Raw genomic sequence first — 19302 nt, 5'->3', positions numbered from 1 at the left:
TAAGGCCCATTCACACAGGACACATCCTAGCATTAAAAACAGCTAGACAGAGCGTGACAGAATTGAGCAGAAGGCACTTTTATAGAAAATTTAACTCCCATACACCTTTGCTGGTAGCTTACTTGACATCAAATATTTACATTTAAAAGACTACATGAAATATTTGTATTTTTAAAATGTAAATTCGTCACTCTGCGGGACCATTTAAAATAAAACCATTAAAATTAAAAAGTGTTTTAAAAATGATAATAAATGGCTTTCCTAAACATACTTTTCCATACACTTTCGTATAAGTTGAATCTAAAATACCTATATAAATTAAAAAACCTCATGGACATCAACTACCCAAAAAACACTTGAAATTCTTATGCATAAGCAGTGCTCATGTTCCTCTGGTTGTGCCATTGTTTTAAAACCGACATTGATTTAAAGTGCTGCATGGTGTAAACTATTTTATCTTGACATCTTAAAAATTACACCCTTGTGATGTGAGACGTGCTGTAACGGACAAAGATGTTTGCCAGTTCCATTCTTCCCGTAGACCAACAATCAGTGCAGACAAAACACAAGAACATGTCCTGTGTGCACAGCCCCTTAGAAGACAGCTGCCAGTGTAGGCAGTAGACAGCAAGGGAGCACACTAGCTCTCTTTCTCTCCCTTGTTCAGTTTTTTTTTCTACCAAGGCTGTGCAGCAACTCCATATGTTCACTGCATTCATGAAAATCATTCCTTGTGCTGCCTAAATCCACTAAAGTTAATCCTAACTTGCCTTTCATGTGAAGACTGTCTTTATAGTGCTCTGCGCTCCCACGACGGAAAGCCTCATCTGCTTTTATAGTGTGGGATGAAATGTGTTATGGCTCATATTCTCGTTCATACTCCTTTGAGAACAGTTAGAAGCCGTGAATAATCTCTAGAAATTGCTTCCATTGTGATTACAGCGCAGGAAGTGTAAAGCGTTCTGGTTGAGTCGAGTCTTCCTGCTTTGCTACCTGTATTTCAAATGAGCATATAATTTGGGTGAAATTAATTTATGTAGATTAGTCCTAGTTGATTGTTGGCTGTCTAATCAGATTGTGTGTGAGTGAATGTGAGCATGTGTGTGTGCGTTGGCACCAGTTCCTCATATGAAGCAGGCGGTTTACGTGCTCTACGTCTCAGATTTGTCTCTCTATGGTTTTTCAGCTCTTTGAAGCACGTTTCTCTTTTGCTTCCCTGCAATTCCACACTCATTATAGGGGCTCATGAGCAATGCCCTGTTATTACATCTTGCTTTCAATGTTCCTTTTTAATGTTGTTGACAGGGTTCAAAATTTACACTTGCCAAGCTCCAACTGCAAAAAAAAAACTGCATTAATGAATTACTTGCCAGCTGTTAGAAAATAACACCAAATTACAATTTCATTGCTGGAAGATTTTCTTAATTCAGCCACATTTCATACACAGTATGTCTAGTTATTTTGTTTATTTTTGTTGAATAGAAATCAGATTCAACCTTCATGCATATCCGAGCACAGCATTAAGGGATTTTTGTTCCTGAATGAATCAGAGTGGTTTCTGAGTCACTTGAGGGAAAGATTCATTGACTCACTCATAAAGACAGTCACTTGTTTCATTAAATCAGCTTTGTTAAATGTGTCAAGTAAGCCAATGATTCAATGACTGACTCATAAAGACAGTCGCTTGTTTGTACCCAAAAAAAAACTGATTAAGTGGAAGATACACTGACTCAGTCATAAACTAAATGAATCAGTTGAGTTAATAATTCAGTAAAGTGTAAATAAAGACATTTGCTTCTTTTGTTCCTGAATTGAATCCGTGTTGTTGAAGGAATTCGTTCGAAGGAGTCAATCATTTATTGACACACTCATAAGACAGTCCCTTGTTTCGTTCCTGAATGAATCTGTGTTACTGGATTAATAATTTGAGTCAATCATTCAATAACTCCCACTCTGAATGAGTATTGTTGAATGAATCGGTTGAGTCAATTGCCGCCTTCTTCAAAAAAAATAATCTCTATCGTGAACATACATTGCATTTAAAATATATTATAATTTGAGAAAAGCTGCTCAGCTAATTAAATTCAAGGCTTAAGTGTATGCTGTATATGTATCTCTGTTGCCATACATATGCCGCTACAAATAAAATGACCAATGTCATCAAAAACAACACTAATAAATACACAATACCCATTGACTGAAATAACAGCGATCATTCATCTTGGCCTCCCTCGTCTACACCAGGCGTGCAGCTCGTTGCCGTGTCTGAGTCAGAAAGCAGCTATAGGCGGAAAGGGAATATTGATAGAGAAGGTTGGGCAGTGCTCGCACCTTGATGCAGATATTAAGCAGATCTGTAGGCTGAGTAAGGGAAGGCACCCTGCTGCGAGTGACTCATTTGGACAGTCGTGGTAGACTAACTGTGAATCTCGAAGAGGAGATCAGCTGTTCAGAGATTTCAAAAGGGCCGTCTGTCCGCAAGTGCAGTTTCTGATGTGTTCCTCACCGCCCTTCTGTTTCTCTCCTAGCCCCATGCCTCCTTTTCTCAACCTCCACCAGTTTCCTTTTCTCCTCTCGTCCTTCAGGAAACCCTCTCACACTCATCTGTCCCCCCTAAACAATCACTTTCTCCACCCTGTTTTCACACTCAGCCATTCCTCCTCTGATAACGCCTCTCTCTTTCTCTCATTCTGCAGGTGGAAGAATGGCCCTCTGGTTTATTCTGTCACTACTCCTGGGGTCTTTTTCACTTGCTGTGGCCTCACGTAACACAACTGCAGGTAATAGAGAGAGAGCTGAAGCCTGTGTGGGAGAGCTTTGGTGTTTATGTGTGTGCTATTTTGTTTTTAATATGTGGACTTGTGTAACTTTTTAATAAATGCTTATTATTTCATCTGTATTTCCTGTTTTCAGTTGTAATTTGTGTTTTTTTAATATATATATATATATAATGTTACATATAGAAATTAATTTGTAATATTATATAAAACAAATATACTTAACAATACTATTTTTTGTAACTTATTAAAGGGATAGTTCACCCAAATATGATAATTTCCCCATGATTTACTCTCCCTCAAGCCATCCTAGGTGTATATGACTTTCTTCTTTTAGATGTATCCAGTCAGATTTATATATATGTCCTGGCTCTTCCAAGCTTTATAATGGCAGTGAATGGAGGTCGAGATTTTGAAGCAAACAAAGTGCATACATCCATTATAAAAAGTGCTCCACATGGGGGGTTAATAAAGGCCTTCTGAAGTGAATCCACCCACTCCAAGCAACATAAAACAGGTTTTATTGCACAAACGATTTGACTCTAGTATTGTTTAAGTATTATATGTGACTCTGGACCACAAAACTAGTCATAAGGGTCTGCTTTTAGAAATTTAGATTTATATGTCACCTGAAAGCTGAATAAAATAAGCTTTCCAATGATGTATGGTTGTTAGTATAGGACAATATTTGGCAGAGAAATCTGGAATCTGAGGGTGCAAAAAAATCTATCATCTATATAATGATTATCAGCGTAAAAGAAAAATCGATAATTGTGACTCATAAAAGTGACTTAAGACTGGTTTTGTGGTCCAGGGTCTCATGTAATGTTTATATTATGTAGTATTTATTAATGTTTTGAATTTGCTACTTTATAAAAACATTTATTTTTGTAATTTTGTTATGTGTCTTTGTCATTTTTTTTTATTATTATTATTATTTAAAAACATATTTCTATCCACCCTTTTTCTACAGAGCCTAAGTATGTTTTAAATTATATGGGAGGCACTTTGGGGAAGTTTCACTTAAAAATACTAAAACAAATAATTTCAAATCATAAAGTTCCACTACAAATAATCCTTATTCGTCAGTTTGACTGAGGCAGCTATACATTTTCCTTCATATTCTATTTTTCAGATGTCAGGAAAATAATGTAATGCTTGGTATTTTAATGGTTGAGAGGGGGTAGAATAATGTCACCTCATCATACCCAGTTTTTGAAAATTCTTATTATTCATAATTGTTCCCATAGAGCAAACATTTAGCTTATTCTTTACAGTTTAATGGAAGTTAAGCCTATATTTTAGGTTCTTCCAGTTCTGTGGCCTGTTGTGTCATGCACAAACTACTAGCTACTACTAAATATTGTAGAAACATAATTTTCTGTAAAGTTGCTGTGTAACGATTTGTATTGTAAAAAGCGCTATACAAATAAACTTGAATTGAATTGTTGAACAGTTATAAAAGCCTGTGGAATATACCTTGTCATAGTGCATCTGCTGATCTGTCATTATAATCATGCACATACACACTGCAAAGTTTTAGGAGTGATAACCGAACAAAGCAATAGCTATGTGTCTAGTGGTAGTAAACAAGTAACATGGAAGCCAACAGTTTAACCGAATAGGTGCTAACTATTTTTGACATTTGACATTAAGACTAACGATGGAGATGTATTAGTCTACTGTGGTACCAGGTACCATGTTTTGTTTATGCACTTAAATTTCACAGATTTCATGACACTTTAGTTGTTACTTCCTCATGCTTTTACGAGGAAATTTAGTTGTATAATACAGTTGTAACCAAACTCAATGTGTACAGTGTAATTACGCAAATAAGCACCAAGTAATATTAAATAACTACATATACTTACTATAGGTATAGAGTTTGTTTTCATTATGCATAATTTAATGGCTTCACCACATATGGTAAGTACGATAGCACTTTATTTTACACTTCTGTGCCACATCATGTATATACTTATTATAGCAGTTACAATAGCTGGGCAATAATGTACTAACCCTGAACCGACCTCTAAACCAAACTGCCTTAACCCATTTAGTTACCTTATACTACCCAGTACTTTCTTGGGTAAGTACAGTGAGACTCGAGTAAACCACAACTGTTGTGATTGGCTGACATCTTTGCATTCAAAATGCGTTCATGTGGAACCCCTCTCACATATATATATATATTTACTATTACAGCTGTCGAGATTAACGAATCGTGGAAGTGTTTATTATATAATTATTTTTTCGATCTTATCCCCATCACATGAAAGGCTGCAGTGATGAGCATTGAGTAGACAGAGTCTGTTTATCGCGTGGATGCAGTGATCTCGTCATTATTGCAACACGTTTTCTCACAAAATGCTTTCACCACAGCTAACAGCAAACACATGAATACAGTAAGAGCTCCGTTGTGCAGCATAACAGCGTCATTCATTGTAACAGCAGTTTGGGCAAGTGTGCAGATATACTCGCGATGTGTAACAGCTCCGGAAAAAAGCGAGCGTTCTTTGATCGCTCTCTGTAGTTAAATCACAATTTAAATAACAGATTTGTTTCATGCTACTAAGAGAAAAAACGTGAAGTTGATCGTTTAGTCACTGGCTTGATTCACTGATGCATCAACAGTATTAAACGATTTAGAAAGAAAGTCTGTGTGAACTTGAATGATTAGCTACCCATCAGAAATCACTGATCACAGATCAGGCATTAATGAACACTGTTACTCACTGTTTGTGGCGGTGCTGTCGAATCCATATCATAAAAGTCTGTTTGTAACGCCTGTCGCCTGTGCTGACATTGCGACTGAATTATATGTAAATATTTGGGCGGGCAAAGCAGAGAAAGGGGAGGTAACAATTCTCGTTGCAACGTCACAACGAGGAGATTCAAGATCAGCCTGGATGAGCTTCCATTTTCTCAAAGGCAGAGAAAGATAGAAAAATCTTTACACCGATTCAAATTTCTAGAAACTTGGGGACCATATACAGGCTAGGGGAACTCATATTAAACGTAAAAAACCTCAGAAAGTGAAATTTTCATGTCATAGGACCTTTAATTCCTATTGTACCGAATTTTGGTTGCAGTTCCACCAGAGTTCCACTGGGGGCGATCTCCATGAGTGCAAAATGAATGGTAGTCTATGACGCTAGACGGCTACATGTGTAACATGGGTTACATGTTCAACATGGGTTATAGGTCGAAAGTTGAATGAACGAGTACTTATGTCCTTTCGATTTCTTACAGGTTGAGTTGTTGTTGCCCATAACACGCTAGCATCCTGCTAATGAACACTGGTTGGTCAATACCGCTGGGATCAAACGAATCGGGGGAAAAGCATACAGACTGGTCCTGGGCCAACTGTGAGCTAACGCATCCAAGCCCAGGGGCGATGGGGACATAGTGAGAAACATAGTGGGCAATGCTTAGTCATGCTCAACGCGAATAAATCCACTCTCGCTTCTCCGAAAATCTGCCATAAGAGATTCACCTGTTTGGGGGTTTTAATCTCCATTTCCCTTGTTCCAGAGCCTGTCTGGATAGCAAATCCGGGCGAGAGCGTAATCCTCCCTGATGATTCAGGTATGACACAACCGCTGTGTTGTCTGATCTGAGCAGCACATGACGGCCTATCAGCAGATTCGAGAAATACTGGAGAGCCAGAAAAACTGCCAGTAATTCCAACCTGTTTATATGCCAACTGCGTTGTGCCGCTGTCCACACTCCGTGGGCAAGACGCCCTTGACAAACAGCTCCCCAACCGGTCAAAGACGCATCCGTCGTTACGGTCTCTCGGAAAGCACAAATCCCCAGCCGCACCCCGGTTAGGAGAAATTCAGTTGACATCCATAGTTTTAACGACATCACACACCTCTGTGTCACCGAAATCGTCCGATGCAGAAGACAACGGGGTGAAATATTTCGTCTTTTCGTCCACCACTGAAAAGGGCGCATGGTGAAGTAATCCCAGACAAATTACGGGGAATGCCGATGCCATTCGACCTAAAGTCTGAGGCACAATCTCGCTGTCACTGTGCGACCCGCTTTAAGCGCTGCACGCATGACGCAATCGACTGAGCGCGCGGGAGAGAAAGCTTTGCTGTCATCGCGCGAGAGTCCAATTCTATTCCCAGAAAGGTTATCCGTTGAAAGGGGATTAAAACACTTCTCTGGAAATTCGTGCGTAAGCCCAGGCTGTTTAAGTGATTCAGCACAAGATCCCGATGAGAGTGTGCTTGAGTCTGCGATTGCGCTAACACCAGCCAATCGTCTAAGTAGCTCAAAACACGAACAACGGGGCCAGAGCTGCGTCCATGCATTTTGAGAAGTTCGGGGTCGCAATCCGCCGTCTTTTTTTTTTTTTTTGGGTACCACAAAATGATGGCTGTAAAACCCTGCCTCCATCTGAGAGGGGTGTACGTCTTCTATAGCCCCTTTGCCCAGCAGAGTTGACATCTCCTGTCGCAGCACCGCTATTTCCATCGGTTTCACCACCATGGAAAAGAATTCCGCAGAAAGGAGGCGAGCCTCTTAAAAACTGAATGGTGTATAGGTGACAAATTGTGCATAACACCCATTGAGAAATGCCGGGCAAGCGTTCCCACATGGCCCGAAACAATACTAGCGGTCTCAAAATTTTCTGCTTCCTGCAACGCTGTCATACACGTTAAAATGTCCGGGCACGAAAAGCCTGCGGCGTTCGTGCACAGGGGAAGTGTATGCATAAGAGTCGTTGCGTCCCATTGTGTATAATCCTGAAACGTGTCCACGGCAGGAATTAGGCCAACAGATTGAACATCGGGCTCTGCCGCTAACGAAAAAGCGGCGGCTGTGCGAGCCGTCATAAACGGGTCGTCTGTGCAGGACCCTTGAATCGCCCCTCGGGGGAGTGGGGGTCGTTTATCCACCACGCAGATAGCCACATAAATAGCTCACTGAGGAAGGGGAGGTGCGTTTCTCCTGTCCGCTCAGAGGGAGAGAACAGCATGTGCCGGCCAGAGCCTACTCTGAGTTCAAAGCCACAGTTAGACAAACATAGTAGAAAAAGCAAATCTGCTCTGATTAACACGCTCGAGTGTGGGAGAGCGAGCAAGTGGATAACTCCAGTGCATCACTGTATTCATTGTCAAGCCGCACATATCGCCCCTAACCAACACCTCGTGCGGGGCCTCGGCGACCGCAGAAGCAAGCGGTGGGGGTTAGACGCGAGGCGACTTAAGAAATACACTCCAGAGCGCGGATACTTTTTTTTTTTTTTTTTTACCGTAACCGTAGGCTATCACGGAGAGAACATGTAGAGAGGCTGCTAACGAACCTCTCATGAGTGCCTCCTTGTGATAAACCCATTATACGGCTCTTACCTTTCGTTGACTCATCGCGTCCGCGAAGAGGAGTTAAACACTGCTCGTAGAAACCGCTGGAGAACGCGAGATGAATCCTAGGGCACAGATGATTCGCTTCCCTGAAGGAATGAAATCTGAGCAAAATGGCGCACGGCACCCAGGTATACGATGCGTACGCATGCGTAGGGCGGTGCCAAGCGCTATTTGGCCGAAGGTGTTCCCATAGTGGTGACGTCACAGCAGCATTGAAGTGACCTATGAAAGGGAACTGATAGCCAGCTACGTCGCAAAAAACATCCAGCAACCATTGTGTGTGTATTTTCGGCATGGTCTTTCAAAACAACAAAACAAAAACTCTTCTAGCAGGTGTATTTATCTGTATCAGCTGTATTGTCAATGCCTTGAGAGAAAAGAAAGTGCAGAGCACAAAAGCACCAGCCATTAAATAATAAATTTTGCTCTGGAAAGCACCATAGACATTCTCTGAAAGCACCAAAGTGACTGAAGGATTGCCGTAAAGCAGTATCTCTGGTCGTATGATGTGTATGATGTCATTGACATTTTAAACGACTTTGTAAAAATAAAAAATTTCCAAAACTCTAAAACTTCTAACACCCAGCAATGTGTAATTTATATTATAATATATTTATAACTTTCGAACACAACATTCAAATTACTAGACAAAAAATTATATCCTGAGAAAAGTGGATTTTGAGTGGTATACCGCCTTTGACCTCCATTCATTCTGCACTCGTCCTATGAGCGCCCTCATATGGAATCAGAGTGGAACTGCAACCAGTTCAGAAGCCGGAAGTGTTGTTATTTAATACAAATGTAAGATGTTGCATTCGCACTTTAACCCTGTAAAACCTAATGTATAAAATAATAGTAATTTATATATATATATATATATATATATATATATATATATATATATATATATATATATATATATATATATATATATATATATATATATATATATATATATATATATAAAATATATTATTATTAATTGTTAATTATTATTAATGTTTTGAATTAGCTTATTTTTTAATTCAGCTTTCATTTTAATTTGAGTAATTTTTTTATAGTATGTGCTGTAGTAATTTTTTTATATTACTAGATGTATTATTTAGATTTAAATCATTTCTATTTCAGTTAGTAGTTTTTGTTTTTTTGTTTTCACTTCCTGTTAGTAATTCAGTTTAAACTTAATCTTATTTAAATTATTTGTAAAGACAGCATTTCAAACGACTCTAGAGTCCCTTCAAAGCTGCGAACAGAGAGCCAATGGCAGCATTTGGTTTTGATAATGCTGCTCATGTTTTTGTCCCTAAAAATACCCTCACACACACAAGATGACACTAACAAACACACATGCACGTGTGAACACACAAGCACACGCAGTCGTGCTGGTCTGTCTTGCCCCTGGGCGCTGGGTTTGGCGATGACTGTAATTATAGCTGCTGACACTGTAGGTGAACCAGGCTGTAATAACAGGCTACAGCAAGGCCGCTCTTTCATTCTGACAGCAAATCCACAGCATACTGAAAAATTTGTGCTCTGGGGTTTACTAGTACTATATATGGCTACATTTGTAGTTTGTGATTACAATATGCTCCGCTAGTGAAGCCACTGTGAAGGTAGTTTAATTTGAAATGTATAATAAAGAAATGGAGGATTATATGTATGTATGTATATATATATATATATATATATATATATATATATATAGAGAGAGAGAGAGAGAGAGAGAGAGAGAGAGAGAGAGAGAGAGAGATCCTATTTAATCATAGTGGCAGGAATAGCATATTGTATGAATAAAGGACTCGGGCTTCACTGGAGCTTCTGTCATGGCTGTCTCTATTGCTTCTGCTCACATGTTCAGAAAGGAGAGTCCTCCATCTAATGGACAGAATGAGTTTTGCAGTTTGTGATAAATGGTGGTAGCAATTTTTGAGTCCCGAAGACATCCTTCAGGAAGCATGAATATCTTTTGATTATTTTCACATCTTTTTCATCAGGTTGTGCTATCATTCGCCCGCCAAGAGACGGAGGGATCAGATACAGGGGTCTGACACAGGAACAGGTGTGAAAAGATTGAATTTATTAGTCATTTATTATATTAAATATGTGTTTCTGTGTGTGTCTAGGGGGATAGATGTGACAAGTGTAAACTACTGTTTACTGTATGTTTTTCAAAAGTCTCTTATGTTCACCAAGGCTGCATTTATTTGATTAATTTATATTTCTACAATTTAAAATAACTGTTTTCTATTTTAATATATTTTAAATGTGAAATTGCATCATTGTCTTCAGTATCACATGATCCTTCAGAATTGTTTCTAATATGCTGATTTACTGCTGATTTATTATTATTATCAATGCTAAAAAACTGTTGTGCTGTTTAATATTTTGCAGATCCGCAGTGTTCAGGTGTTGCCGGTGGATTATGAAATCGAGTATATCTGCAGAGGGAACAGAGTGATTGTGGGACCAAAGGTCAGGAAGTGTCTCCCTGACGGCACATGGACTGACCTGAACCAGCGCAGCAAATGCTGTATGTTCAGCGCTTCCTTTTGTTATCTGCAGAGGTCTAAAATGTGTCTAGATAAAACAGACTTGAGTGAAAGCGAATTGTTTGCACATTACTTTTTTTAGCTTTCTGTGCAGTAACTTTATATGACAGCCTGGTGTCAAGTTCATCCATCTTAACAAATAAAAATAATTAAAGCATTGCTTTAGGTCAGTGATGTGATGCCATAAACATTCATCTGTGGGGTTCATATCTTATAAGATCACTAAAAAAAGAGGAAAGTTGTGATGACCTGCAAATGAGATCTAAAGTATATTGTGTAAAGTATATTTTTTGACATGGAAATGTGAAATGTGTATTAAAGAAGTGTGTGATTCCATAGATCCATTGTCATGTATAAGATCCAGTTAGTTATAAATATAAATTTATATTATACACTGTTAAATCCAATAGTTTACCTTAATTAGATTTAATTAGTTATATTTTTTTCATTGTTATACCTACTAGGTTTTATTACGTTACTGCTATTTTCAAGTCAAATAAAAAAAAACATTCTTACTGTTTTGAGTGACATTAATAAACCAGTAAGAGGAAGCAGACGACTAATATGTTGTTAAAGAAAAGAAAAAGAGTCTTATTAGACTTTTCACCCGTTTCCACCATGTCTGCAGTTATCTTTCACTAGTTGCATTCACTCGATTCCAAAAGTCATTTTGAATGTTGCGTTTTGAATGCAACTGAAATATTTGAGAAAACATCACATAAGCTAATTTCATAAGTTGATGTTGATTTTCCTAAAACGTTTTTTATTTATTTATTATAAACTCACCACTATAGTGATAAGTGTTTCCTTTGGTTGGGCACTTGGAACTTTGTTTATGTTACTATGACTTTCTTTCTATTAATGCAGCAATGCGTCATGAAATCAGAATTATTTGATTTCAAAGGAGGAATAGTAATAAATAGGTTTAGAATGTGAACTATCGTCTAATTAAAACACTGGTGTATTTTTTTGTATGTGTTTAAAAAATTTACTTTTTCAAATTACATTTTTCATAAATACCGATATGCTTTTAATTGGGTTTACATAATCCTTAAATAGTGTGTGGTAATATGCTAAAGTCACACACATACTTAAACATTCAGCACGTGAATCGCAACAATGGTACAATTAAATTTAATTGACTTTCATTAATTGCAACAATAACCATTTAATTTTCTCTTTTTGTTGTGCTACTAATGACAGAGACAGCAAATAAAATTGGCAAATAAAAACAACATCTGTAAAACGAAGAAACTGCTAAATTTATTCTGCCGCAATGCATTTTGGAAGTCAGTGAGTAGCTATCATGAGTCATGAGTAAACCTAAATTAAAGGATCAAGAACCCCCTACAGTTCTTTTTCAGTTAATAGAACTCTGGTGTAAGTAAACTATACTAAGCATTTGTCAGTACAACATACTATTACTATTTCACTTCCTTTTTTCAAGGCAATCGGTTTGCATGCTTTTTATAAGTAAGCCCAACTACTTCAATTTTACAGTTTATTATATTACTATTAGTTATATATACCATTATGCTATTTATTAATATATTGAATAAGCTTTTATTTTTATATTCACAGTTTTCATTTTTGTTTAGTTTAAGTTTTAGTAGTTTTGCTATGTGTTTATCATTTTATTTATTTAAAAATTTATATATATATATATTTTTAAGCAATTTTATTTAATTAAATTGTACAGTTTATTATATTAATATTAGTTTTATATACCATATATATACCCTTACGCTATTTATGAATATATTGAATACGTTTTTATTTTTACATTTACAGTTTTCATTTTCATTTTAGTTTAGTTTAAATTTAAGTAGTTTTGCTATGTGTTTGTCAGTTTTATTACATTTTATTATATTTCTTTTTAGCTTTAATTTTTATTTATGCAATTTTATTTATGCTATATATTAGTCTGCATCTACATTCACCCATACTCAGCACATGGCCTAGTTTTCTACATTTAGTTAGCTTGCAGCTCAGACAATTTTACAGGAGCTTTTAATACTAATACAGCTCATCCAGTAGAAATTAGTGTAATGTATACATTTTTTTGTTGAATTCATAAAAAAATCTGAATGCGACTGTGCTTTAATTTTGAAGAGATGTTGAAGAGCAGAGCATTTAAAACCAGAATGTGCATTAGATCATGCGAAGATGTCACCAAAGCCTACCATTGTGCATGTTGGGTGATAAATGATGTAAAAAGTAAATGAAGTAGGTGATTTTTCACTGTTTTGGTGTGAACAGTCGGAAACCTGTTTATCAGGAAACCAGACAGACATGTCTTAAAATATCAGAAAATATTATTATTATTATTATTATTTTTATTTTGTAGCAAGTCACAAAGTGTGTGTTTACCTGCCGTATCTGTCTAATTCATAACTTCTCTTTGACATCTGTTCTTGAATTAAGCTGAACAAAATGACCATATATTAACAGTACCTCAGAATGAAGTGACGAATGATTATGGTGATGTTTGAAATTGAATATTAGCATAATACTTAGTATAGACGTTGTCAAACGGACTCTGGTGAAAAGTTCAGAGAAAAACAGTCTAAAAATAAAAAAATTATAATATATATTATTAAATCAGTAACTAAATAATTTGGTAAATATAAAAAAAAATCAAAAAAATAAATAAATATACAATGCATCTAAAAAAACTAATACTATAGTCATTAGAAAATATATACACAAAAGAAATGTAATATTTTCTAAATAATGTACACTTTAATTTTCACAGTCTATATAGATATATAGCTGGTTTTTACATTTTAGGATGGGGGTCTCTCGCATGAAAATGATCATAATTGGGTGTCTGTGGCATATAAAACTTCTGGATTAGTGCATAGTGTGCAGTATACACTGTTCAGTGGCTGCTATTGTGAGGAACGCAGAACACAGTGATAAGCGTTTCAGACCAAAGTGTGCTGTCACATGACCTCATTAATTCAGCATCTATTTCAGATATAAAAAATAATCATCTTAAATCCGCCAAGAGGGTAGTGTGCAAAATTGCAGCTGATCTGATGAATTCAACATAATAGGAAGGTCAAGCATTGTGGGATATAGTATCCCATGAAGTGTGCACTGATGTATGTTGCACTTATTTGCAGATGGAGGACCCTTGACTTTTAAACATTAGTGTATCCTGAAGATACAGAAGAACAAGCAAGTTTCCAGTCTGCCCACATGAAACATAGATCCTAAACGAATATACAGTAAAACACCTTTGAGCATCACGTCAACACAGCGATTTTGAAGCATCAATGAGGTGTTGAATGATCAGTTTGTGAAAGGCATGTATTTGTGTAACTGACCCTTCACTGTGGTGCGTGTGCTCTTCAGTGCTGCCGTGTGCGCGGGTGTGGACGTCTCTGGAGAACGGCCGTGTGACGGTTCACCCTCCAGGCCCAGCGGTGGAGGGCACCATACTGCACTACAGCTGTCTGGAGGGTTTCATCCTGGTGGGCAGAAACAGCACTCAGTGCACTAAGCTGGGCAAGTGGGACTCACCCAAACCTGTCTGCCACTGTGAGTGCCTGTGTGTTTGTGTACTTTCAAACTCAGAGCAGTTTTATATTTTATTCATTACTTATAACTCTGTTATCCTCTTTCTCTCATGTGTTATGCTTCTACTGTAGATGACAGACATTATACAGGTAAGACTGTTTTGTGTTCTTATGTATGAGACCAGTATTGTAATTACTGAGGAGCCATTGTTACTTTGCAATAAACTAAATCTTTATAAAAGGACTAATGAGTCTCCAAATAGAAGAATCCCACGACTTGGCTAAGATTTCCATTTCACATCTAATTCCCTAGAGGTGAAGATTTTTGTCGACAGGTGGGACATGTCCCCACAGCTTTTTAAACAAGTTGATTCTGCCACTTCCACCTTTTGAAAACCATTGAAAAAATAGGCACTCTGAAGGCTTACAGAATAACACATAGCTAAAGCATCTCCAATCCATTGTACTTCATAATGTATTTCGTTGATGTTACACATATTACATTTCTGACAGTAAGACAGGCCCGATCTGTAAACCTGCTCACACACATATCAAGATTTATAAACAATATCTGACGATATTATGTGAAAACCCACTCACTCCGGACCATACACACTCTTATATTGTGGAATCGAGATGACGTAAAAAAAAACAAAAACAAAGAAGCTTTGTATTTACACATTAAGATTAAATATACTACCCTAATGAATGAATGATTGAATGAGTTAAAGGGATAGTTCACCCAAAAATGAAAATTTGATGTGTGTCTGTTTACCCCCAGGGGATCCAAGATGTAGGTGACTTTGTTTCATCAGTATAACACAAACAGAAATTTTTTGCTCATTGTAGCAGTCTATCAGTCTTATAACGTAAGTGAATGGGAATCACGGCTAAAACATACAATAAAACTAATAAAAAACAAGACTTTTCATTCTTGGGTGAACTATGCTGGCAGCCATATCACCCCGGAGCCCAAGACCGGTTTCCCACTGAAGCTAAGCAGGGCTGAGCCTGGTCAGTACCTGGATGGGAGACCTCCTGAGAAAACTAGGTTGCTGCTGGAAGTGGTGCTAGTGAGGCCAGCAGGGGGTGCTCACCCTGTGGTCTGTGTGGGTCCTAGCGCCCCAGTGTAGTGATGGGGACAATATACTGTCAACGAGCACGTCCTTCGGATGAGACGTTAAACCGAGGTCCTGACTCACTGTGGTCATTAAAAATCCCAGGATGTCTTTCGAAAAGACCTCGGCATCCTGGCTAAATTCGCCCATTGGCCTCTGACCATCATGGCCTCCTAACAATCCCCATATCTGCTGATTGGCTTCATCACTCTGTCTCCTCTCCACCAGTAAGCTGGTGTGTGGTGGGCGTTCTGGCGCACTATGGCTGCCATCGCATCATCCAGGTGGATGCTACAAACTGGTGGTGTACAGTATGAGATATCCCCTGACTATATAAAGCACTTTGAGTGCCTAGAAAAGCACTATATATATATGTAAGGAATTATTATTATTATTATCCCTTTAAGCACACAAATTACATGAAATAATTATCCAGAAGTTAACAATTTTATAAATTTAAGAAGCATGAATAGAAATATGGATGCACTGCTTTTAGAATAGACATACTGTGTGTGTTAATGACAGCAAAGATTGCTTGGCTGTGAAAATTCTGATTTATATTGTGTTCTATTACAGAAATCAGAGAGTCTGAGCTCAAAGAAAATGTTTTTATCAGAATAATGATCGCTGATGTGAACTTGAGTCAGAAGATGGGTTAGCAACACACACACACACTGCCGGAAACTGTTCCACACCTACTGAACCATTGCAGGACATGCACTGTTGGCATTGTGAGGCTACTGTACATAATGTGTCCAGTCACAAACAACTAACATAAAATGCACACAAATGGAGTGAGAACTGACACTAAAGCCTGATGAGCTGTACAAATACATTTATATGTACATATTTCCAGGCACAATGTATCTGATAGATCTATACTTCACACCCCACCATCCTCCCCACAACCTAGTCCCCTCCAATTTTTAAGACAAAAGATACACCACTGATTTTTAGCAACTAAGAACCCTTGTGAAAAAGAGGTGTGCTTAAAGGTACAGGTTGTAGGACCTGCCACTAGAGGGCGCACTACCAAAACAATAACAATCACACGGTTTAATGATGCTAAGAAGGAGCGTGGAGAAACTGTGATCACAAGATTAAGAATTGGACATACAGGTCTCAATCATAATATCAGTCGTTTAGGGACACACGTAACCGGACTATTCATAAATTTGGACAAAAGAGAGACTGTAGAACATGAAGCATACAGCACAGAGAGAACCATACTGTTAGAAAAAGTCAAAGAATTAGGATATACACATTTGTCAATAGAGGGTTTATTTTCTTTTCATGCATCAAAACCATCAGCATGGCCAGTTCTCATGAGATACTTAAAAGAAAAGGTTTATTTGATATAATTTAAGAACAACCAAAAACAATTTGTGTGTGTGTGTGTGTGTGTGTGTGTGTGTGTTTATATATAGCATCTAAATCCGTATTGAAGCTCCACACCCCAAACAGTTGGTGGAAGTAATGCACCAAATTGGTATGCCACCAGCCAATAAATTTAAAGAAGAAGAAGAAGGAGTGTGGAATGATGGAATTTGTCAATGCAAAGACACGATCAGACGATGGATCAGACGAGTCCTCGTGCGGGTCTAGAGACTTGATGCCCCGCGTTTGGCGTGTATGTGCCACAATACTAATCTTGTTTATCGTTATAATAGCATACGTTTTCTGTAAAGATACGAATCAAAACAACTCACCTGTCTAGTAAAACACAAGTGAGATCGGCATCTCTTTCTTGTTGAAGTTTGTCGCGAAGCTCTCTCCATCTAATGCCAGTGTCAGTAAAGGCGGTAACAAAGGGTAACTAACGTCATTGACAGGCGACTGCACTGCCCATGTCTCTGTTTAGAATGGGAATTTTCTCATGATTTACAAGTAGTTGGAAACATTAGAGATATTGTTAGTAATCAGCTGGGCAAAATATATAACAGTAGCCTAGTTGTTTTGGGATATTTTACTGCAAATATCTTACAAATTGTACCTTTAATTGCACTGACTGTGCAACTGAGTGTAAATTATAATGTTACAAAATAATAATGTACATTATTATTATGTAAAGTACATTGTTTTAATAATCATTTTGTTGTGCTTTAAAGAAATACCTTTATTTTGATGTGCTGACTAGCATACTAAGGCACATGTAAAGTATAATTTCAAATGTAGTGAGTTATTCAATGTTACATTTAACATTAATATATTTTAATTGCACTTAATTGCAATTTAATCAATACATTAATTACAAATACTCTATATTTAAATAGATGTCATTAAAGTTTTAATATAAATTAAATCAATGTACATTTTAGTTTACCACAAATGTGTCACAGGTGTCACTGTACTTTTTTCCTGAGAGTGTAATTAAGTCACACACTGTAAAATTCAGCTAATTGCATTTCATATACATTTGGAAAATTATAAAATATTTTCATTTAAATGCAATTAACATTCAGTTAATTGTTGAAAATTATATTAAATTAATTTCTATTCAGTTCCTTTGCATAGAAAGTAAGCATTGTACAAATAATTTTTTACTTTTTATTATTTATTTTATTTTATTTTGTGCTAGAAATTCTTCTCATTTTGAATCGTAAACGAGCACCATTGGTTTTTTTTACCATTTATTTTTCCAAGGAATTTTTATGGTGTTCATCCCTACCTGGCAGTGGCATTGTTTAGTGTAAAGAACTGTGAATTTCCCTGATCAAAAGAAAGAGTAAGATGAAAATCTTCTCTCCTGTCAAAAGGGGGCAGCCTTTCATTCCGCAGTCAGTGAGTTTCTTTACCAACCTGAAGGGGGCAGCATTAGACAAGGTAATTTTGCTAGTACAATACAAAAATTAATGTCAGAAGATGGCAGTATTGAGTGCACAGAGAGCTATGCATCCTGTAAATGAGACTGTCATACAGTGCTCACTGATGAGAGCCCATGTATGCTATGTATATGCATATTGTATATATGAAAAATGTATTTATTAACACAATAGGAAGTAGGATTGTATCAACCAGAGATGCATAATGCAACACGTGACTGCTTGAGTTCACATATACTGTAGATTCGCCACGGGACTGCACGACCTTGACTTCCACCGTGCTGGATCGAGGTGTATGAATTGTAGATACTCGTCCGGGATGTTTTGGCATGTGCACGTGTGCGTGACACTGTGTGCAGATCAGCCCGTGGTGTTTGCTAAATTGATTAATGGAGGTGTCACTGTCCCAATATGGCAGTGATGTCTGCACACTGAGAGAGAGGGTGATGGAGGGCCGGCCGCCAGGAAATGAGAGAAGAGAGGAGGATGAAAATGAAGGAGGGGAAATGAGATGGAGAAAGAGAGAGAGGGAGTGAAAGGAGGGTAAAGGGAAAAAAGAAGGAGAGGGGGCACAAAACTAGGGGGTTGTTGGAAAAGAGAGATAGGATGGAAGAGAAAAAGCAATTTAGGAGGAGGGATGGGAAGAGTAGATGATTTATGCACTACATCTACTCAGTAAATGGCGTTTTCTCACAGTTTTTACCTGGCTGGAAACACACTCCCAGGTGATCACATGCTTTCTGCTACCACCTGTCATGATTGCCAGCACAGCAGTGGCTATACTGATCCATACGAACCTTTAAGTGTTACAGATTACATTTGTACTGGCTAATCCATATTGTGTGTCATTACTTAAGGCTACTTCGGCCACAGATGGAAATCACTCAGTCGCAAACAATGAGCCAATCCATCTAAAAAGTCACATGACACAAAATTGCCAATGATGCTGATGAGAATTGCTCTGTTAGCAACAAGGCAAAACACTGTAGATATGCCTAGCAACTGGCTAGAACCTGACACAACTCCAGAGCAGCCTAGTACCATCTAAAGCATCCTAAAAACACATAACAACCAGAATATCAGAACAACCTTCCAACCAACAAGAACACCCTAGCAACACCAAAATGTATA

At 37.6% G+C, this 19302-nt stretch overlaps 1 protein-coding gene across 2 annotated transcripts in view; it reads left to right on the top strand.

Moving 5' to 3' along the window:
• Positions 1–19302, top strand: part of LOC127935685 (gamma-aminobutyric acid type B receptor subunit 1-like) — a 106729-nt gene that overhangs the window by 26864 nt on the left and 60563 nt on the right. For both annotated transcript variants that reach the window (XM_052533781.1, XM_052533780.1), the window contains exons 2-6: positions 2697–2780; positions 10153–10217; positions 10550–10688; positions 14068–14253; positions 14364–14381. In XM_052533781.1, the coding sequence (XP_052389741.1) occupies positions 2705–2780; positions 10153–10217; positions 10550–10688; positions 14068–14253; positions 14364–14381 (484 nt within the window). In that variant the 5' untranslated portion in view covers positions 2697–2704. The remainder of the gene's footprint in view (positions 1–2696; positions 2781–10152; positions 10218–10549; positions 10689–14067; positions 14254–14363; positions 14382–19302) is intronic.

This window comes from Carassius gibelio, chromosome A19 (assembly GCF_023724105.1).
Source record: "Carassius gibelio isolate Cgi1373 ecotype wild population from Czech Republic chromosome A19, carGib1.2-hapl.c, whole genome shotgun sequence".
NCBI lineage: Eukaryota > Metazoa > Chordata > Actinopteri > Cypriniformes > Cyprinidae > Carassius > Carassius gibelio.
This window is presented reverse-complemented; position numbering and strand designations above follow the sequence as displayed.